General features: G+C 46.1%; 1 protein-coding gene across 6 annotated transcripts in view; it reads right to left on the bottom strand.

Moving 5' to 3' along the window:
* AGRN (agrin) overlaps nt 1-22,509 on the bottom strand; it is a 727,720-nt gene that overhangs the window by 178,082 nt on the left and 527,129 nt on the right. For all 6 annotated transcript variants that reach the window (XM_078642355.1, XM_078642356.1, XM_078642357.1 and 3 more), the window contains one exon: nt 5,787-6,002. In XM_078642355.1, coding sequence (XP_078498481.1) covers nt 5,787-6,002 — 216 coding nt within the window. The remainder of the gene's footprint in view (nt 1-5,786; nt 6,003-22,509) is intronic.

Here is a 22,509-nt window from a genome sequence, read left to right as displayed (position 1 = left end):
GCAGTTGAACTAACAAGCTTCCATGACTCCGGCTTATGGACAAATGCTGGACGACACTGATGCACATATTTGACCCACTGTTAAAATAAATCAGTTCTTGATCTTTATTTGGGGAAAGAGTTTTTTTTTTAATGTATTGGTTGGTTGAAATGTGAAAAGCCTTCTGTGTGCCGCATGCTGCAATCAGATGCGGCAAACCCAGCCTTGGACTAAATTGCCTTTTATGCGATAGCTCCGGAGGGCCACGGCCCTAGAGTTTGATGACAGGAACCGATAAAGGTGAATATTTAATACACACCCAAAAAAAACGCACACAGATATGGTCTCTGAGTATTACAGGGAAAAAAATACATTCTCCGTCTTTACCCTGCAGATTTCCAGTAGATTTCCGGTTTTAAGGCTGTGCCTGACGGCAGAGCAGTAAGGGTCACTGTCAGCATTCCTGCCAGCTTGGCTCAATCTCCTGGCCTTTCGAAGCCCTTGCATGTAAAATAGCACATGGGCAGAGCTGGCAGTGTGCGGATAATTTAATAAGTAGGTCATTTCGAGTTAGATCTCCTTTTTGTGGATGTTGCCCAAGACCGCTGTAGCAATCTGGCTAGGAGGGCTAATTTTATCACACAACGCAAAAATACATATATAAAGATAGACAAAGAGGCTTTTGGACAGCCTTGCTGAGCCAATGGCTAACGTGGTTCAGCTGTGTTTAATCTATGACTGATTGGGTTGACCATCAGCATTGTTTCAGCCCACAACAGTTCACAGTGTGAACACACACATAGGCAATAACTGAATTCTTTTGTATATATACATATATATGTGTATGTGTGCATATGTTTATATATATATATATATATATATATATATATATATATATATACACACACACACATATATACACATATATGTGAATGTGTATATATATATATATATATATATATATATATATATATATATATATATAGATATATGCACACACACATATATATATGTGTGTGTGTGCATATATCTATATATATGTGTATATATATATATATACACATATATATATATATAGATATATGCACACACACACACACACACACATATATATATATATATATATATATATATATATATATTAATTTCGAGGGGATTAGTGCTATTTATTTATTTATTTATTATTTCTGATGGCCCACCAGCTGCCAAGTGCTACTGATCTGCTCACTTCCTCAAGATGGTTGCCGTGACCTCACATGCATGCACTGTGCAGCACAGTTTCCATTTTGGCTTTTTCTTACCTTTAACCACACAAAAGGAAATGGGAGGAATGTTTGCCATTTGACTAACCACCGGCAATTACTCTGTAGCATGCTAAGAAATTGTTCTTTTGCCCACCATACCACCTCAGTTTGGACCCATCCATATGCAAACCAGTCTTGCTCGTCCTCCAACAGGAACAGCCATGACTGATCTGCCAGGCCAGGTCCTCCCTAAACTAGCCCAGTGAATATAGGACCCACATCTGAGAAAACCTGATATTGGGTTGTTTGTTTTCCGGTTCAGGAAGGACCTGCCCTGGCAGTTCGGGCTGGACTGTTCCTAATAGAGCAGGTTCAAGATTCGCATATTGCTGGGTCCAAATTGAGGTGGCATGGTCGGCATAAGAACGATGGGTTGGAATGTTCCCTCAAGCGATTGCCAGTGGTAGACAAAATGCAAGCTTTCCTCCCATCGCCTTCTGTGTTTTCATCTTTACCGCTGTACCATGGCTGACTGCCATGTTGGAACAGCAAACCAAAATAAAATGTGTGCACAGTGCTAATGCAAACAAGCGTATATGCGAAGCCAACAGGTTGGCGCTTGCCTACTAAAGGCGAGCCATATTGCCTTTGCCAATGCTTAGTTTAGATTGGAACCAGAGTCTAGAAGTCTCCCCGCCTCTCTCTCTCCACTTCCCCGCCGCCACCTGTGGAACCAACCCAGAGTGTCTTGCTTCTACTAATTTCGATGCCAGAATTGTGCGGAACAGAAACAAACACCCACCCTCAAGGCTGGAAAAGTCCCAGGAGGGGCCGGTAAAAAAGTCTGTCCGGAAGGGGTGAACGAGCAAATCCACCCTGAGCTAATCAACTTGTAGGACACCCCATTTGTTTCCCCAGCTTACTTCGTTTCAAGGGGTAGGTGTCTCTGGTCGACTAGCCTCAACGCTTGGCACGTTACCCTAAATAACACTGGGCTTTGGGCATTGACCAGTTGATAACTAAATAGAAAGTGTAGCACGTTTGGGATCCTTTTTAAATTCAAAATGTCCTCTTTCCCAGGGGAGTCCTTCTACAACTATCTTGGAAGTCTCTTCACTAAGAGACTTTACAATTCGCTGTAGGGGCTTGTGTGTGACGTTGAAGTTACAGGACCAGCCAATTCAGATCCCAGAGCCGACAAGACAGTTTCTTACTAACACTTCTCCACGAAGTGTAGGTCAGTGTGCTGAATCCAGTGACTTTTGTGGGCAGAAGTCTGATGCGATAACACAGTCACCCCTTTATTGATTCCACTGGCACCTCGAAAAGCAGAGTCCTGCCTTGATTCTTGTGTGATTTGAATCACTATTATTCTTTGGTAAGTCTGTGTTCAGTTTTCAGAAAAGATGCATACAGACATGCACACTTGTGTTCAACAACTTTGTCCTCAAAATGACTAAGTTATGAATGCAGAACTATGAAAACGTGCACCTTCTGTTCACTCGTGAAGATAAGATGCAAAAACAAACCAGGCAGCATTTAGCTTCCTGGTGGACAAACTTTTCGCTAGGACTAGATCCACTACTTTATGATCTAGAGACAACTGTTTCCCTGGAAGTTGATGACCTACATAATATGGATACCTCTCGGAGACACACGTCCGTGCGAGGGTCACCTGGACCTGTATCCATATGGACATAGCGGAGTAATACCTCCATATGCTGTAACTGAAGGTAATGGAGCTAGCCGATCGTTCAAAGACTGACGCGCCTGTCCTTGCTTTGAACATCTAATGTCAAAGCTAGATCAGTGAACATGAATTGTACCTACTGAAAAGATGCAAACTCAGTTTCTACAATAGGATACATTCCTTAAGAACATCCTTTGATATTTCCAACTGAGAATGGAAACCATGACAACTTAAGTGGAATTGTTGCAAGGACGATTGAGGCGTTGGATGTTGGAAGAAATGGACTACATTTGCCATTCTAAGTAAGAAACTTCATTTGGAACTTGATTATGCACTGATTATATTATCTATGAAAGAACACAATTAATCAAGGGAGGCATTGTAGAGTCCAGATAAAGGCACCTCCCGGCTAAGAGAGCAAAGAAAGAACGTTTTAGTCGTCATTTCTTTGTCTAGATTCTATAAAATGGCTCTGTGCACAACGCCACTAATTTATTCATTGATTATATTAATGGAAGGTGTTTTGTGTGATTAGTTCTCAGTTCTGTGAGGTTGAGCTGTAGGACTGATCATATTAATTAAGTAGCACTGCTGATTATCTTCGTATTGCTTTATTGGATTTGGCTAGCTCCAACATTAATGTCAAAATTTTATATACAGTTTGCATTATCGTTAATAAAAATGTTATATTTTTTCAAGACAGCGCGCTCATCTTTACATCGGATTTAAAACATGGGTCTTTGGTAAACATGTTTAAAGAAAGTAGGAGTAGCTTTGAGGAATTGAAATAATGCTTTGAAGGGAATTGACAAAAGATATCTTGGGCCCGGTTTGCACAATAATTGTAAAGAGGTATGACTTTGGGATAACTGTATGATAAGTCATCTAGTTCGAATGAAACACTCGTTTGTAGATTCTAGTTCTGTGGTACCCTGAATTCCCTTATAAGGGCCCTGTATCTTTCTTAATTAAGTCAACATATCCAGACTGTTTAGAGGGCGCAGCAAACAGCCATGACTGGCCAGAGTGCACCAGAGCTTGGCGGCAAGGATATGGCCACCTGCCCGACTCTCTCATAGACAATCAATCAATCAATAAACATTTGTAAAGCGCACTCTGTCACCCTAAGAGGTATCTGGGCGCTGTGTCTCTGTCGAAGAGTCAGGTCTTGAGTCTCTTTCTGAAGTCTGCCAGCGAGGGGGCCGTACAGAGCTGGAGGCAGAGGTCGTTCCAGGCCGAGGCCGGGATGTAGGAGAGGGAGCGGCCACCGCTGCGGGTGCAGTGGATGTGTGTGAGGACCAGTAAAGGGGAGCTTAGGTTTCTAGCAGGTTGGTGGAAGACCACATTTCTATATAGGAAATCCCATTGGGGGGACTAGTTTTGTAACCTGTGCTGACTGGAGACTGGCTGTAGGCTTGAACCCCTCTAATCAGCCTATCCTATGTCCAGTGCTTAATATTTGAACGAATGATTGCTGGTGTGGTGCCCAAGGCTCCTGCTTAGAAGTCTGTGGCCAATGCTATGAAATGTAGGCGAGCCAGATACCAATGCTGCACAGTCTCAAATTCACTCAGACTTCTCTAATCCACTGCCAAGCACTTCCTATACTATTCTCACTCCTGTGAGTCCCTGCTATATCCCTTTGTGGCGTTTTTTCAGTCTTTCTCTTCTTGTGTGTTTTCCCTTTGAGTAGTTTTTTCTCTCTCTTGTAATCGAGAAACATCTGAAGAGGTAAAAATAAGTGCAGGTCTCTAAAAACGAGTGCCAGTGGCCCCCACCGGTAGGCTCCGCCTCAAATTAAGCGCTGCCTATGCTATAACTTTAGAATATAGGATGCAGCTGGGGTGATCAAGAAAGTTTGGGCATTTTACTGATTTGTGACAACCTGGTAACAATTACAACGTAATTATATATGCAACATATGTTTCAGGATTTCCGTCCTCTTTACCATTGGCTTCATATTTAAGGTCAGAGTTTAGAAACTTTTACTTTTTAAAATTAGAGCCTTGATTGTTAATTCAGTGTGGACATGCCTGTTATTATAGAAATGTGCACTCCACACACTTCTAGTACAGGTGTGTAGGGTGGAGGTATGGGGTATTTTGTCCAGCAGGTACAGAGACAATAGGGCCCACAAATGCGAGGAGCTCACTGGCAGGGGAGATCGGTGGGGCAGCACGAGGGAAAAAAGAACGGAAAAAACACGTAGCCTGATGTCCGCCGTCTCACCAACTCTTCTGCTAGACTATGTTGACACAGGCTCCCAAAGTCCCCTGCGCCAATCCAGACACTGCTCTCATGCTGGTATTCCCCAGCATGAGAGGCGTAGGGATTGGGCAGAGCGGGCTGGTTCCACGCACTAGCAGCTACTGGGAGCCTGTGCTCCTGAACCCTGCTGATCTCTCCAAGCAACAGCCTGGAGATATAGAAGTGCGCATGTCAGTTTGGCCAGCCGTGGACGGCAAACCAAAGGGACGTGCACTGGCTGTGCCCTGACTGACCACTTCTCCTGCTGGACACGCCCTCAACACTCCACTGCGGCTCTGCACTGGAGTAAAATAAAATGATAAAGCAGTTTTAGTAACTGCTTTATTATAATTTTATTTTAAATGAGTCTGCTGATTCCAGCAGAGGGGCGACGCTCCTCTGCCATAATGGAGTCGCCGCCCCTGGGAGCTCACTGCACCCCAATTATGGGAGTCTTTTGTTACCCCACCCAAAGGCAGCGGTCCCATTTTCCTAGATTGCTTTCGAATCATTGGCACCCTTACTACACCACTGCTGCTACACCTAGGCTAACCTTACCCACACCCCCCCACAGCTCATTAAAGGCTGGCTTAAAACCCCACACTGGACGTCTCGAGGGCACTCACCGCAGGGGCCTTTGCTGATGACCTTCATCCTTCGCTGCTGGTTGCACTGGGCCTTCTCCAGCTCACACTCGTTGCTGTAGGTGGAGTAGTCAGAGCCACAGACTGGGGCCACCACTGAAGGGCAGGTGGTTTTCTTGCAGACACATGTAGCCTGAGACAGGTCCGTGGCACTCCGCTCACACACCGCGCCGAAACCGCACAGCATTCCGCGACACACTGGAGAAAGAGGGACAGGAAAAAATAAAAAGATTAGTATGCCAATCCCAGGGTACCAGGAGGGTCTACCAAGAGTGTGTCTCCTAGAAGCAAAATGCATGACAGTGGAGCCTGAAGACACAAAGTGTAATCAAAAGGTTCTAGCTCCAGAGTTCATCACCTGCAAGAAATTACGTGATGTATGGCCAAATTATTGCTCTCAGTCTCAAATTATAAACATGTAATACAAATATATACTTTTGCGATGTAAACCTAAATGCCTAAATGTGTAATATAAAAAATTGCGTAGCCTAATTAGGTATCCGCTGCTTCCCAATCAAATACTGTTTTCTAATATCTGTTTTTCCAATGAACTCCACAAACAAAATACTGGTCTCTGTAAAGCACCTTCTGCCACATCCATTAAACAAGTTAAAACATAAAAACAAGTTATGCTCCAAGACATGGGTGGAAAGTTGCCATTTAGGACGACCTTTGAACTCTTGCGGCCCACGATTAGGCATGCAGCCTGAGCACAGAAGCATCAGGAAGCGGGGTGGGGGGTGGGGAGAGTCCGACCGCTCCACCCAAAGTGGAAGTCCACCGCAGAAAGTTGGGGGCGGTGGTGGTGGGGGGTAATTAAGGTGCACTAAGAGGTGGCACAGCCGGCTGTGTGTGGGTGCCAGTGCTCTGGTAAGAGGCTGCTGCTCAGCTTTCAAGTCTTGAAAACGTGCGGGATCTACCTCTGCGTACAACAGGACCTGGCAAGTCACGATGCAGGCGTGTAAGGAGACAGATGTTCCAAAACTTACTGTCACGACTTAAGATCTCAAAGGGGCTGCTGCATTATAGCGCACACACATGCACACACCATCCGTCACTCACACAGTCTTTCACTCACGCTCTGGCATTTACGTTGTTTCTAATCAGCTTGTATTGTGTTAGAAAAGCTTCCACTGCTGCTGGCCTGATCTGCTTCTTTTGCCTGTTAGTAAAGTATGGCAGAACATATTACGTCTACACTGTTCAACATTCCAAATATACCGCATGGTCAAATGATGTGAATGAAATCAACGCTCCGCTGGTGGGAATTTTCACCCCCTATTTAGACTGTTACACGAACTACAAGTTCCAGAATGGCAGCATTGTGGTGTCTGAAGAAGCCACGACTGGCTGAAGCCGTTATACATGACAATGAGCCAGTGGCCAACTATCTAAAAAGTATTAAAAAATTAAGCCAGCTGTGATTTATTCTTGCAAGAGGTATTTGGATATTTCACTTCAAAATCTTAAACAAGTACAAACCAATGGACTGAATTATCAATGTGACAACAATAATTATCACATATATAGATGTGCCAGTTAAGGCTCCATTAAACGGGGCAGTGGTGGTGCTTAGTGACAACAGTATGGAAGTGCACTTGTGGTTATAACAAAAAGAAACAATGTTGACTGCTAATTCAGTAAAGAGGCATGCACGTGTTTTATATTTTGAAGTAAAGTATCCAAGTCCCTCCTCGCAGCAACCCATGTTGCCATGCCGTGGAAGGCCCATTGCACATGTTGACTGGTCATCTTTCAGTAGCTTATTTCAGCAGCAGGATGTTAAACTGGTACTAATGAGGTGAAACCTTTGCCCAGACAGTGTTAACATGTGAAAAAGGTCAAAATTATGAAGTATGCCTGTCACAAAATGTGCCGCATTAGGTTACATATTTTGCATTTTCTTCACTCCAACCCTGTCGCATAAATTGGTCCTTCCCTGCTGCATAATTCCACTGGCCCCTTCTATGATATATGGGGGTTTCCATGACAAAATAATGTTATGTATGCAATTCTTGGCAAGAGGGGGGCCCTCTGCAAAATACTTGGTCTGGCACACTGGTGATATTTCTAAACATAAGGAGCACATCGTTGGCCACATTTTTGCCCAGCAAAAAGTGAGGAGATTTCCAACATGGCTGCTTGACTCTTCTTCTAAAGAGCAAGGTAAAAATTGTGCTTTAAAAGCAATATTTATATTACAAACAACAAAGGTCCTTAGCACTTGAAGGATATAGAAAAATAATCAAATATAGACCGTAATAGGTAGCTATATTAGTCCTCTGTCCAGCCGGACAGGGATTTTATTTTGTAGTAAATCACAAAAGTTTTTTGAATAGTCTAACATCCGTTAGTGGTAGGGCACAGTCCTGTACCGTACTCGGAAGGGAGTTATAGGGGAAAGAGGAAACATACAACTTGTAAAGATTACAGGCAAAGGCAGAGCAAAAAAAATGGCTACTTCCAAGTTAGTATTTCAATTTAGAAGTATTGCCAAAGTGCTAATCACAACAGCATTATACACAATGTTAAGTTGCGTAGACACTAAAAGAAGTCGACGTTTCGATCCCTTTGCTCTAAATAACCAGGGATCATCATCAGGACTGTCAATTTTTACATTTGCCTGGTATTATATAATTTAAAAACGCCCGTGGGAACAACAAATTGGTCCTATTTTGACACGGATATGGCAACCTCCGGACGGGTGCTTTTAGGAGGGTGCGGGAAGTCTCACTGGGGGTTCTGTTGAGGCACGTCCATGGTTTGCTGGGGTAATCCAGATCAACCGGTGCTTGTTTGAGATTGACTCTCTGCGCCCAATGGTCGCAAGTTAGGGTGGTAGAGACTGCACGGGTCTGCAATTGTCTCTTCCTGGGAAGTTGATTCCTCGAGGTGACTGCCGGATCGCAGCTATATTTTACCTCATTTTTTCAAAATGTTATCCTGGAGTACCTACCCAAACCCAACTCAAACCTCTCTTGAAGAAATCTGGCTTGTATGCTTTGATCACTGGAATTCACTGCAAGTATTTTCACTCCACCACTTTCAACGGTTGTCAATCATGAATAGTGAGCAGTAGTGGCAGGTACCAAAAAAGGGAATTGTATGAGCAGAAAGGATAGTGTGTGTGCGCAGAGGGGGTAGGAGCAGATGTTCACCAATTAAATAAATAGCATTGTCTAATCGGAAAATGGATACAATTATTTAAATTTCCCAAGTGACAATCCCATTACATCTCACATACTAACTGCAATTCTTCTCAATTTATATTCAAAATGTGGTCATGTGCCCCGGCTCCATCATAATCAGTGAACCTGGACCCTGTGCAGTATGCATAAGAGTCAAAAAGCAGGCAGCTGTCCTTTCTAGCAAGAGCGCAAAAGACCATGCAGCTTTACTGTCTGGCAAACACCAAAGAGCCATGCTACCTTCTTCTATAGAAGAGCAATCAGCCCTGCAACTGTGTACCTTTAATTTCTAGCAAACAACCGTGCAGCCTTCTTTTCTACCAATAAAGCAAGCAACCACCCTGGTGTAATACCTTCTTTAGAAGAAGAAAAAGGCATCAATACAGTCTTCCGCTTAGAAGAACCATGCAACCTTCCTCTCTAGAAGAAGAGTCAAGCAGCCATGCAACTTTCCTCTCTAGAAGAAGAGTCCTGCAGCCATGCAACTGTCCTCTTTAAAAGAAGTGACCATGCAGCTTTAATGTCTGGCAAACACCAAGCAGCCATGCTACCTTCGTCTATAGAAGAGCAATCAGCCATGCAAGTGTGTAGCTTTAATTTCTAGCACTCAACCACGCAGCCTTCTTTTCGACCAATAAAGCAAGCAACCACCCTGGTGTAATATCTAGCAAAGGGTCATACACCCATGCAGCATCAATCTATGGAAAACACTAAGCAGCTATGCTACCTTCTTTAGAAGATGAAAAAAGCATCCATATGATCTTCCACTTCGCAGACCCATGCAATCTTTCTCTCTAGAAGAGTCAAGTAGCCCTGCGACCTTCCTCTTTAGAAGAAGAGTCAAGCAGTCGTGCATTCTTCCTCTCTAGAAGAGTCAAGCAGCCATGCAACTGTCCTCTCTAGAAGAGTCAAGTAGCCATGTAACCTTCCTCTTTAGAAGAAGAGTCAATCAGCCATGCAACCTTCCTCTATAGAAGAGTCAAGCAGCCATGCAACCGTCCTCTTTAGAAGAGCCAAGCAGCCATGCATCCTTCTCAAAAAGTCATGCAGCCATGCAACCGTCCTCTTTAGAAGAGCCAAGCAGCCATGCATCCTTCTCAAAAAGTCATGCAGCCATGCAACTGTCCTCTCTAGAAGAGTCAAGCAGCCATGCATCCTTCCTCTCTAGAAGAGTCATGCAACCGTCCTCTTTAGAAGAGCCAAGCAGCCATGCATCCTTCTCAAAAAGTCATGCAGCCATGCAACCGTCCTCTCTAGAAGAGTCAAGCAGCCATTCAACCGTCCTCTTTAGAAGAGTCAAGCAGCCATGCTTCCTTCTCTAGAAGAGTCAAGAAGCCATGCAACCTTCTTCTCTAGAAGGGTCAAGCAGCCATGCAACCTTGCTCTTTAGAAGAAGAGTCAAGCAGCCATGCCTCCTTCTTCTCGAGAAGAGTCAAGCAGCCATGCAACTGTTCTTCTAGAAGAGTCAAGTAGCCATGCAACCTTGCGCATTAGAACAGTCAAGCAGCCATGCAACCTTCCTCTTTAGACGAGTCAAGTAGCCATGCAACCTTCCTCTTTAGAAGAAGAGCCAAGCAGCCATGCTTACTTCTCTAGAAGAGCCAAGCAGCCATGCTTCCTTCTCTAGAAGAGTCAAGCAGCCATGCAACCGTCCTCTTTAGAAGAAGAGCCAAGCAGCCATGCTTCCTTCTCTAGAAGAGTCAAGAAGCCATGTAACCGTTCTCTCTAGAAGAAGAGCCAGGCAGCCATGCTTCCTTCTCTAGAAGAGTCAAGAAGCCATGCAACCGTCCTCTTTAGAAGAAGAGCCAAGCAGCCATGCTTCCTTCTCTAGAAGAGCCAAACAGCCATGCTTCCTTCTCTAGAAGAGTCAAGAAGCCATGCAACCGTCCTCTCTAGAAGAGTCAAGCAGCCATGCAACCTTACGCATTAGAACAGTCAAGCAGCCATGCAACTGTCCTCTCTAGAAGAGTCAAGCAGGCATGCAACCTTCTCCTCGAGAAGAGTCAAGCAGCCATGCAACTGTCCTCTCTAGAAGGGTCAAGCAGCCATGCAACCTTGCTCTTTAGAAGAAGAGTCAAGCAGCCATGCCTCCTTCTTCTCGAGAAGAGTCAAGCAGCCATGCAACTGTTCTCTCTAGAAGAGTCAAGTAGCCATGCAACCTTGCGCATTAGAACAGTCAAGCAGCCATGCAACCTTCCTCTTTAGACGAGTCAAGTAGCCATGCAACCTTCCTCTTTAGAAGAAGAGCCAAGCAGCCATGCTTACTTCTCTAGAAGAGCCAAGCAGCCATGCTTCCTTCTCTAGAAGAGTCAAGCAGCCATGCAACGGTCCTATTTAGAAGAAGAGCCAAGCAGCCATGCTTCCTTCTCTAGAAGAGTCAAGAAGCCATGTAACCGTTCTCTCTAGAAGAAGAGCCAGGCAGCCATGCTTCCTTCTCTAGAAGAGTCAAGCAGCCATGCAACCGTCCTCTTTAGAAGAGCCAAACAGCCATGCTTCCTTCTCTAGAAGAGTCAAGAAGCCATGCAACCGTCCTCTCTAGAAGAGTCAAGCAGCCATGCAACCTTACGCATTAGAACAGTCAAGCAGCCATGCAACCTTCTCCTCGAGAAGAGTCAAGCAGCCATGCAACTGTCCTCTCTAGAAGAGTCAAGCAGCCATGCAACCTTACACATTAGAACAGTCAAGCAGCCATGCAACTGTCCTCTCTAGAAGAGTCAAGCAGCCATGCAACTGTCCTCTCTAGAAGAGTCAAGCAGCCATGCAACCTTACGCATTAGAACAGTCAAGCAGCCATGCAACTGTCCTCACTAGAAGAGTCAAGCAGCCATGCAACCATACGCATTCGAACAGTCAAGCAGCCATGCAACTGTCCTCTCTAGAAGAGTCAAGTAGCCATGTAACCTTGCGCATTAGAACAGTCAAGCAGCCATGCAACCTTCCTCTTTAGAAGAGTCAAGTAGCCATGCAACCTTCCTCTTTAGAAGAGCCAAGCAGCCATGCTTCCTTCTCTAGAAGAGTCAAGCAGCCATGCAACCGTCCTCTTTAGAAGAGCCAAGCAGTCATGCTTCCTTCTCTAGGAGAGTCAAGCAGCCATGCAACCGTCCTCTTTAGAAGAAGAGCCAAGCAGCCATGCTTCCTTCTCTAGAAGAGTCAAGAAGCCATGTAACCGTTCTCTCTAGAAGAGCCAAGCAGCCATGCTTCCTTCTCTAGAAGAGTCAAGAAGCCATGCAACCGTCCTCTTTAGAAGAGCCAAGCAGTCATGCTTACTTCTCTAGGAGAGTCAAGCAGCCATGCAACCGTCCTCTTTAGAAGAAGAGCCAAGCAGCCATGCTTCCCTCTCTAGAAGAGTCAAGCAGCCATGCAACCTTACGCATTAGAACAGTCAAGCAGCCATGCAACTGTCCTCTCTAGAAGAGTCAAGCAGCCATGCAACCTTCTTCTCGAGAAGAGTCAAGCAGCCATGCAACTGTCCTCTCTAGAAGAGTCAAGCAGCTATGCAACTGTCCTCTCTAGAAGAGTCAAGCAGCCATGCAACCTGACGCATTCGAACAGTCAAGCAGCCATGCAACCGTCCTCTCTAGAAGAGTCAAGTAGCCATGCAACCTTACGCATTAGAACAGTCAAGCAGCCATGCAACCGTCCTCTCTAGAAGGTAAGCTGCCATGCAATCTATCTCTCTAGAAGAGCAAGCAGCCGTACAACCTTCATTTGTAGGAGAGCAAGCAACCATGTAGCTTTAATCAATGCAAACAACAAGCAGTCATGCAGCCGTCCTCTCTCGAAGAACAAGCAGCCATGCAACCTTCCAGTGCAGACAGAGTAAGCAATCATGCAGCTTTAATTTCTAGCAGAAGAACACACAACCGTGCAGTCTTCTTTTCTACCAATGAAGCAAGCAACCAATCTTATTTGATATCTAGCCAGGGAGAAATCTGCTAAGAGGTATTCCACATTTACAGGAAGCAAGGACACATGCAATCGTTCTCTAGGGCCGAAAGGCAAGGGGGCTTATAGCATCACTCCCTAGCTGGGGAAGCAAGCAGGCAAGCAAGTCATAGTTTCTAGCAAGAGATCATGCACAGCTATGCCGTCTCCCTCTCTAGCAGGGAGAAAATATTCATCTAGGCTCCTTCAGGAGGATAGTAAGAGGCCTTGCAGCTTTCCTTTCACGCAGGAGAGATAGAGGCCATGCAACCTCACTCTCCAGTAGGAGAGCAAGCAGCTATGCAGGCTCACCTTCTAGCAGGAGAGTTGCATCACTAGCAGGACAACTATCTGGCATGAGAGTAAACAGCTGTGCAACCTTCCTCTCTAGAAATTGAGCAAGCTACCTTGCAAGCTCTGAATCCAGCAGGGGAGCAGTCATGCAGGTGTCTTCTCTAGCGAGAGAGCACGCAGCCTTGCATGCTCTTCCTCCAGCAGGAGAGAAAATGGCCATTCACCCTCCATCTCTAGCAGGGCAGCAAGTGGTCATGCTGCCTCCCCCTTTAGCAATAGAGCAAGCAGCCATGTGCCTGCACTCCCTAGTGGGAGTGTGTGGGGCCAGGCAGCGTGAATCAATAGCAGGAGATCATCACTACGAGAGCAAACAGTTGACCAGCTTCCGTCTCAGGCTGGTCAGTAAGTGGTCATGCAGTGGTCATCTATCAGGACAATAAGGGGCAATGTAGCCTCCCTCCATGGCAGGGCAATAAGTGGCCTTGCAGTTTCTTCCTCTATCGGGGCAATGCAGCCTCCCTCTGTGGCAGAGCAGTACATGGCCATGCAGTTTCTTCCTCTATCAGGGCAATAAGTGGACATGCAGTTTTCTCCTCTATCAGGGCAATAAGTGGCCATGCGGTTTCTTTCTCTATCAGGGCAATAAGTGGCCATGCAGTTTCTTCCTCTCTCACGGCAATAAGTGGACATGCAGTTTCTTCCTCTATCAGGGCAATAAGTGGCCATGCAGTTTCTTCCTCTATCAGGGCAATAAGTGGCCATGCAGTTTCTTCCTCTATCAGGGCAATAAGTGGCCATGCAGTTTCTTCCTCTATCAGGGCAATAAGTGGCCATGCAGTTTCTTCCTCTATCAGGGCAATAAGTGGCCATGCAGTTTCTTCCTCTATCAGGGCAATAAGTGGACATGCAGTTTTCTCCTCTATCAGGGCAATAAGTGGCCATGCAGTTTCTTCCTCTATCAGGGCAATAAGTAGCAATGCAGTTTCTTCCCCTATCAGGGCAATAAGTGGCCATGCGGTTTCTTTCTCTATCAGGGCAATAAGTGGCCATGCAGTTTCTTCCTCTCTCACGGCAATAAGTGGACATGCAGTTTCTTCCTCTATCAGGGCAATAAGTGGCCATGCAGTTTCCTCCTCTATCAGGGCAATAAGTGGCCATGCAGTTTCTTCCTCTATCAGGGCTATAAGTGGCCATGCAGTTTCTTCCTCTATCAGGGCAATAAGTGGACATGCAGTTTTCTCCTCTATCAGGGCAATAAGGGGCCATGCAGTTTCTTCCTGTATCAGGGCAATAAGTGGCCATGCAGTTTCTTCCCCTATCAGGGCAATAAGTGGCCATGCAGTTTCTTTCTCTATCAGGGCAATAAGTGGCCATGCAGTTTCCTCCTCTATCAGGGCAATAAGTGGCCATGCAGTTTTTTCCTCTATCAGGGCAATAAGTGGACATGCAGTTTCTTCCTCTATCAGGGCAATAAGTGGCAATGCAGTTTGTTTCCTCCTCTATCAGGGCAATAAGTGGCCATGCAGTTTCTTCCTCTATCAGGGCAATAAGTGGCCATGCAGTTTCTTCCTCTATCAGGGCAATAAGTGGCCATGCAGTTTCTTCCTCTATCAGGGCAATACGTGGCTATGCAGTTTCTTCCTCTATCAGGGCAATAAGTAGCAATGCAGTTTCTTCCCCTATCAGGGCAATAAGTGGCCATGCGGTTTCTTTCTCTATCAGGGCAATAAGTGGCCATGCAGTTTCTTCCTCTCTCACGGCAATAAGTGGACATGCAGTTTCTTCCTCTATCCGGGCAATAAGTGTTCGTGCAGTTTCTTCCTATATCAGGGCAATAAGCGGCCATGCAGTTTCCTCCTCTATCAGGGCAATAAGTGGCCGTGCAGTTTCCTCCTCTATCAGGAGCACAGACCAGTCATTCATTCTGTCTCAGTGCAGTAAGAGCGCAAGCGGCCACGCAGCCTCAATCTCTACCATAAGAGCAGAATATCTCGAAAGAATTAAAAAAAAATTGCATCTAACCCTAATGCACCAATGTTCAGTACATGGGAGGCCGGGGGTCACGTGTGGCCCAGCTGCGCACGGATCCCCGGGGTCACTTTAACCCTAGCCCTGCCCCGCATCCGCCCTGTGGCAGGCGGTCTCGTTCCATCAGCCTCGGAATTTAATTCCTCTGCCGCCTGGGATCACTCCCAGCAGTTACGGGGTTTAGCACCGCTCGCTCGCTGGTTCCTTCATTGCATCTCGGCCTCCCGCCAGACAGACCGTTTACATTAAAGCCATAAAAGAGCCTTTTAACCCCAACACCGAGGCAAGCATCTCGAAGAAAAATCAGGTGAGCAGGAAAAATGAGTGAGTGAATGGAGTAAGTGAAGGGAGAGAGGGGAGTGGGGAGGGGAATGAGTAATTAGAGACTGAGTGAGGAGAGAGGGAGTGAGTGAGGAGAGAGGGAAGTGAGTGAGTGAGAGAGGGGAGTGAGTGAGAGAGGGGAGTGAGTGAGAGAGGGGAGTGAGTGAGTGAGAGGGGAGTGAGTGAGTGAGAGAGGGGAGTGAGTGAGGAGAGAGGGGAGTGAGTGAGGAGAGAGGGGAGTGAGTGAGGAGAGAGGGGAGTGAGTGAGGAGAGCGGGAGTGAGTGAGGAGAGCGGGAGTGAGTGAGGAGAGCGGGAGTGAGTGAGGAGAGCGGGAGTGAGTGAGGGGAGAGGGGAGTGGGGAGAGGGGAGTGGGGAGAGGGGAGTGGGTAGTGAGTGAGGAGAGAATGAGTGAGTGAGGAGAGAGAGAAGTGAGTGAGTGAAGAGAGGGAGTGAGTGAGGAGAGAGGAGTGAGTGAGGAGACAGCAGGAAAGAGATGAGGGAAACAGGAGGGACATATAAGGAGGTAAGAAAGAGGGGGATAGACGGAGGGTAAGGCAGAGAGATAGATTAAAAAAAGAACAGGGGAGAAATGAGTTAGGCGAAAAGAGAGAAAGATCGAGGCGCAAGAGTGGGTGAGGAAGGAGGAAAACTGGAGCAAGATCGAGCGTGAGAGGGAAGACTGTGGAGAGAGGAAGGAAAAAAGATAGAGATAGATAAAACTGGAGAAATGGAGAAAGAAAAAAAAAATGGGGATCGAGAGCTTCACAGAAAGAGTACAGGTGCAGCTAAGCAGAGGCCGGCTAAGAGACCCCAGTGACACTGGAGTTAAACTTGTCTCCCCTGTTATGAAAAAAAAATGCAAATAAACTATACGTCACCCATGTACGGATTGCAGTTTTAATAATAAAAAAACATAACACAAACAAATACTCAACAGCTTCTTGGGGTTCTGGCCACAGCTGCTGAGGGCAGAGCCGTGTTGGCTGGCTTCAGACACCGCTCAGCAGCTGCAGGCGGACGACGGATGAGCCCCGGAGCCCGATACACGACGGATGAGCCCCGGAGCCCGACACACGACGGATGAGCCCCGGAGCCCGACACAGGACGGATGAGCCCCGGAGCCCGACACAGGACGGATGACCACCGGAGCCAGACACACGACGGATGAGCCCGGGAGCCCGACACACGGGATCTTGAGTCAGATGAAGGAGGTGCTCGGGTCCTCAGAACATCAATCCTGGATTGCACCCGTGCTGGACCCGTCATCCGTCAAGGCCGCGGCGGAACATCCTGATTAAATCTCGTTGTCATGTAAATGTCATTCACTCAGACATCGCAAATTCTTCTAAATAAATACAAAGACCATCCAAAGCGGCTGGGAGATGCAGCCCTAATAGTGCTTACTCCTGTGTGTGGGTCACACTCCTGCACTGCCAGTGAGAGGCCGTTGCCGCACAGTCAGGCGGAGGCCAATTTCAGCACAGTCACAGTCAGGCGGAGGCCAATTCCAGCACAGTCAGGCGGAGGTCAATTTCCGCCCAGTCAGGCGGAGGTCAATTTCCGCCCAGTCAGGCGGAGGTCAATTTCCGCCCAGTCAGGTGGAGGCCAATTTTTGCACAGTCAAACGGAGGCTAATTTCTGCACAGTCAGGCGGAGGCCATTTTATGCACAGTCAGGCGGAGGCCAATTTCTGCACAGTAGGCGGAGGCAAATTTCTGCACAGTCAGGCAGAGGCCAATACCAAAGTCAGGCAGAGGCCAATTGCAGCACAGCCAGGTGGAGGCCAATCTCTATACAGACAGACGGAGGCCAATTTCAGCACCATCAGGCAGAGTCCAAATCAGCACAGTCTGGTGAAGGCCAATTTCTGCATCGCCAGGCACAAGATACACCTGCAACGTCAGGCAGAGGACACTCCTGGCACTGCCACAAAGAGAACACTTTCGGCAATGTCAGGCAAAGGTTAATCTGGCACCGCTAGGCAGAGGAAACAAACAAGCATTGGAAATGCAATAGGTCTCGCAGCATTAGAGTTAGTGCATTTAGAATTGTTTATGGGTTTTTTGTTGTAAATCTTTTGCATTTTTATTTTTTTTTGCCAATGCTAAAGAATTACAAATCAAAAAAGCAATAAACAATTGTAAAAGCTGTAACTAAAAATCCTACGAGACCTATTGCACTGTGTGAGGGTGAGGTGTTGAGGGTGAGTGAGGGTGGGGATGAGTGAGGAGTTGAGTGTGAGTGAGGTGTTGAGGGTGAGTGAGGTGTTGAGGGTGAGTGAGAGTGAGAGTGAGTGAGGGTGAGGGTGAGGGAGGGTTATTGCGAGTTAGGATGAGGGGTTGAGGGTGGGTGATGGTGAGGGTGAGGTGTTGAGGGTGAGTGAGGATGAGTGAGGGTGAGTGAGGAGTTGAGGGTGAGTGAGGGTGAGTGAGGGTGAGTGAGAGTGAGTGAGGGTGAGGTGTTGAGGGTGAGTTGTTGAGGTTGAGGTTTTGAAGGTGAGGTGTTGAGGGTGAGGTGTTGAGGGTGAGGTGTTGAGGGTGAGGTGTTGAGGGTGATTGAGTGTGAGTTAGTGAGGGTGAGGTGTTGAGTGTTAGTGATGGTGAGGTGTTGAGGGTGAGTGAGGGTGAGGGTGAGTGAGGGGGAGGGGGAGGCGTTGAGGATGAGTGACGTGTTTAGGGTGAAGTGTTGAGGGTGTGGGTGAGGAATTGAGGGTGAGGGAGGGTGAGTGTGGGTGAATTGTTGAGGGTGAGTGATTGAGGGTGAGGTGTTGAGGCTGATGTTTTGTGGGTGAGTGAGGGTGAGATGTTGATGGTGAGTGAAGGTGAGGTGTTGGGTGAGGCGTTGAGGGTCATTGAAGTTGAGGGTGGTTGAGTGAGGATGAGTGAGAATGAGGGTGAGTGAGGAGTTGAGGGTGAGTGAGGGTGAGGTGTTGAGGGTGAGTGAGGGTGAGTGAGTGTGTGATGTTGAGGGTGATTGAGGATGAGTGAGAGTGAGGGTGAGTGAGGATTTGAGGGTGAGGCGTTGAGGGTGAGGTGTTGCTGGTGAGTGAGGGTGAGAGTGATTGAGTGTGAGTGAGTGTCAGTGAGGGTGAGGTAGCGTCTTACTGATTGCCCGTGAAAAGCCCAATTATCTTCTTATATGTGAAAAAGAATGAAATGCGATAGGTACATTTTACAAAAAAAATTGTGAGCTTATGTGTTGTATTTATTGTTATAAAATAGCACTCGCTCGGTAGGGAGGCTACTTCAGAGCTGATAAAAACAGAATTATACATTTAATAAACTGTCATTTTTTGTCCTGTGTGTTTAAGCGTAGTTGAGACATTGACAGCACGAGTCTGAAATATAAATGAAAACAACGCAGCAGGACCCGGCGCCTTTTCATCCCTAAAAGTATTTACCATTTGAGGAAGGACAAGGCGCGAACCCGAAATGCATCGAGGGGTGTGATGTACAAGTTGCCTATCTAGAATGTGAACGATTGTCCGATAAAGTATTTCAATCAATCATGCAATAGAAGTATAGAAAATTATTTTCAGCAAAGAAAAGACAAATGCACCAGTTTACGTTGGGATGACTGAATGCCAGCCACGGATACAAGAAAATTTATCAGGGATTCCAGGCTGCAATCGCGTAGAGTGTTAGGGGGTGTGAGGGGGGGAGGATGAGTGAAGTTATTTGCGTAAGAGAGTGTGTGAGTGTGTTAGTGTGAGGGTGAGTAAGTGTGTGTGAGGCTGAAGGTGTGTGATGGTGTATGAGGGAGATGTTGTTTTAGCGTTACTGAGCGTGTGTGAAAGAGTGTGATAGTTTTGTTGTGTGAGGGTGATGTTAAGAGTGTGTGTATATGTTAATAATAATTAAGTAATGTGTTGTTTGTAACTAAAGGTGTCCCCTTTGTATTACTTCAGTCTTATGTGTATATTAGTATGTAATTTTAAATGTGTATGTATTGTACTAACTATGTGTATGTTTTGTAACATGTTTGTGTAGTCTCGTTTTTTTTTTTTTTTTAAAATGGCCGACGTATAGCGTCACGTCGACGTCTGCTATGTTTAGCGGTCTAGTTTATTTTTGAGTTGTGTGTGTTTTTTGTTTACGTATTTTTCTAGCCAATCGGAGCGCGACGTTTTTGACGTAGCGTTCCGATTTGCATACGTCAACCGTTGAATTCCCCATTGATCGAGAATGTTGGTGTGCGGAAGGCGTGTTCTTGTCCCGGTGGTGTTGCTGCGTCGTTTGACAGGTAAGAATGTATTCCTAAGTTTATTTTAATGTAATGTAATGTAGTATATATACTATGTAAAATTTAAATACTTGCTAAATTTATTTAATTCACTCGTAATATTTGTAAATGTTTGTAATGTAACATAAAGTAGTGTTTTTTATTGGCGATGTGTAATGCATATGTTTTGTTAAACTGTAATGTAATGTATTAATGTCCTTTTTTTGGTAATTTGACATACAAAAGGGGTTTGTTTCATTTCGAAGTGGTAAATGTGTTGTAATATATTGATGTAAGTTGTTTTTTTATTATTTTTTTGTGTGATGCTGAAGTAGTCGGATAATTTGTTATTGACGTACTTGAAGTATGAAATGAAACTTTGTGTCTTTGCTGACTGTAGTATTTTTAGCAATGTATGAACGACATGTACAGTGAACTAATGTATTTTTCGTTAGATTTTTGTGACTGACTCTTTCTATGTTCGTAATATGTTTTATTGTATTTGAACTAATTCCGTCTGGATAAATGCTATTGTGTTAAGCGTTTCTTTTTTTGTGTAAATCTCGACTATTGTATTCAATGCGTCCCATTTTCCGGATGAATCGTTCTTGTTTATTTCCCTCTGAAAAATTTGATTGTTTCTGAATTTTTGTTTATTTCGTCATATTTGCTTTATATTAGACGGAATTCCGTGAGAAGAAGTGCTATTGTTGTATGCGTCCGGTTTTTTGTGTAACTGTTGACTACTGTCTTTAAACCGTCCCATTCTCCGGATGAATAGTGCTTGTTTATTGCCCGGCGAAAAAGTTGCCTGTTTCACTTGTGTCTTTGTATCTCCTCGTCCTCGCTTCCTGCCACATATTTGTATTTGTTTCCTTTGTGTAATATTGTTGTAATATCGTACGAATTAAATTTACTTTTTGGCCCGAAGACTGATTAACATCCTTGCATCCTTTTAGGTCAATGATGTTAAGTTTTTTTTGTGTCTAACGTATCTGATGCTATACTCCGTCGACCCCCTTGTTTTCCGTCCTGAAATTTCTTTATGTGTAAGAAAATGGCCTAACATTCCTCAAATTGCAGAGTGGGTGAATGCTGCAGAGTGGGTGAATGCTGCAGAGTGGGTGAATGCTGCAGAGTGGGTGAATGCTGCAGAGTGGGTGTATGCTGCAGAGTGGGTGTATGCTGCAGAGTGGGTGAATGCTGCAGAGTGGGTGAATGCTGCAGAGTGGGTGAATGCTGCAGAGTGGGTGAATGCTGCAGAGTGGGTGAATGCTGCAGAGTGGGTGAATGCTGCAGAGTGGGTGAATGCTGCAGAGTGGGTGAATGCTGCAGAGTGGGTGAATGCTGCAGAGTGGGTGAATGCTGCAGAGTGGGTGAATGCTGCAGAGTGGGTGAATGCTGCAGATTGGGTGAATGCTGCAGATTGGGTGAATGCTGCAGATTGGGTGAATGCTGCAGATTGGGTGAATGCTGCAGATTGGGTGAATGCTGCAGATTGGGTGAATGCTGCAGATTGGGTGAATGCTGTCTATTGGGTGAATGCTGTCTATTGGGTGAATGCTGTAGATTGGGTGAATGATGGAGATTGGGTGAATGATGGAGATTGGGTGAATGATGGAGATTGGGTGAATGATGGTGAGTGGGTGAATGATGCAGAGTTTCTGAAAGATGGATAGTGTGTGAATGATGGATAGAGTGTGAATGATGGAGAGGCAGAGTGCTGTTGCGTTTTTGAGTGTTAGTGTGTGTAACTGAGGGTGAGTCGTTGAGGGTGAGTGAGGGTGATGTTGAGTGAAGGTGAGGGTGAGGTGTTGAATGGTATTGAGGGTGAGGGTGAGGTGTTAAGGGTGAGTGAGTGTGACTTGTTGAGGATGAGTGAGGGTGAGTGAGGTGTTAAGAGTGAGGTGTTAAGGATGAGATGTTGAGGGTGAGTGATGGTGATGTTGAGTGTAGATGAGGGTGATGTGTTGAGTGTGAGTGAGGGTGAGTGATGGTGAGGGTGAGTGAGGGTGTGGAATTGTGGGTGAGGTGATAAGGGTGAAGTTAGTGAGGGTGAGGTGTTGAGGGTGAGGGTCTGAGGGTATGCTGTGCTGTACCTGCTCCGTGTGTGAGGGAAGCTTGCACTGTTGCCGCCTGTGCTGTACCTGATGTATGTGTGATGAAAGCTTGCACTGCTGCTGTCGGTGCTGTACCTGTTCCATGTGTAAGGGAAGCTTGCACTGCTGTTGGCTGTGCTGTACCTGCTCCGTGTTTGAGTGAAGCTTGCATTGCCGTTGCCTGTGCAGTACCTGCTCCGTGTGTGATGGAAGCTTGCACTGCAGCTGCCTGTGCTGTACCTGATGTATGTGTGAGGGAAGCTTGCACTGCTGCTGTCGGTGCTGTACCTGTTCCATGTGTAAGGGAAGCTTGCACTGCTGTTGCCTGTGCTGTACCTGCTCCGTGTTTGAGTGAAGCTTGCATTGCCGTTGCCTGTGCTATACCTGCTCCGTGTGTGATGGAAGCTTGCACTGCAGCTGCCTGTGCTGTACCTGATGTATGTGTGAGGGAAGCTTGCACTGCTGCTGTCGGTGCTGTACCTGTTCCATGTGTAAGGGAAGCTTGCACTGCTGTTGCCTGTGCTGTACCTGCTCCGTGTTTGAGTGAAGCTTGCATTGCCGTTGCCTGTGCTATACCTGCTCCGTGTGTGATGGAAGCTTGCACTGCTGCTGTCGGTGCTGTACCTGTT

This window comes from Lissotriton helveticus, chromosome 5_1 (genome assembly GCF_964261635.1).
Source record: "Lissotriton helveticus chromosome 5_1, aLisHel1.1, whole genome shotgun sequence".
Taxonomy (NCBI): domain Eukaryota; kingdom Metazoa; phylum Chordata; class Amphibia; order Caudata; family Salamandridae; genus Lissotriton; species Lissotriton helveticus.
Note: the sequence above shows the minus strand (reverse complement) of the source record. Positions and strands in the feature narration are given on the sequence as shown.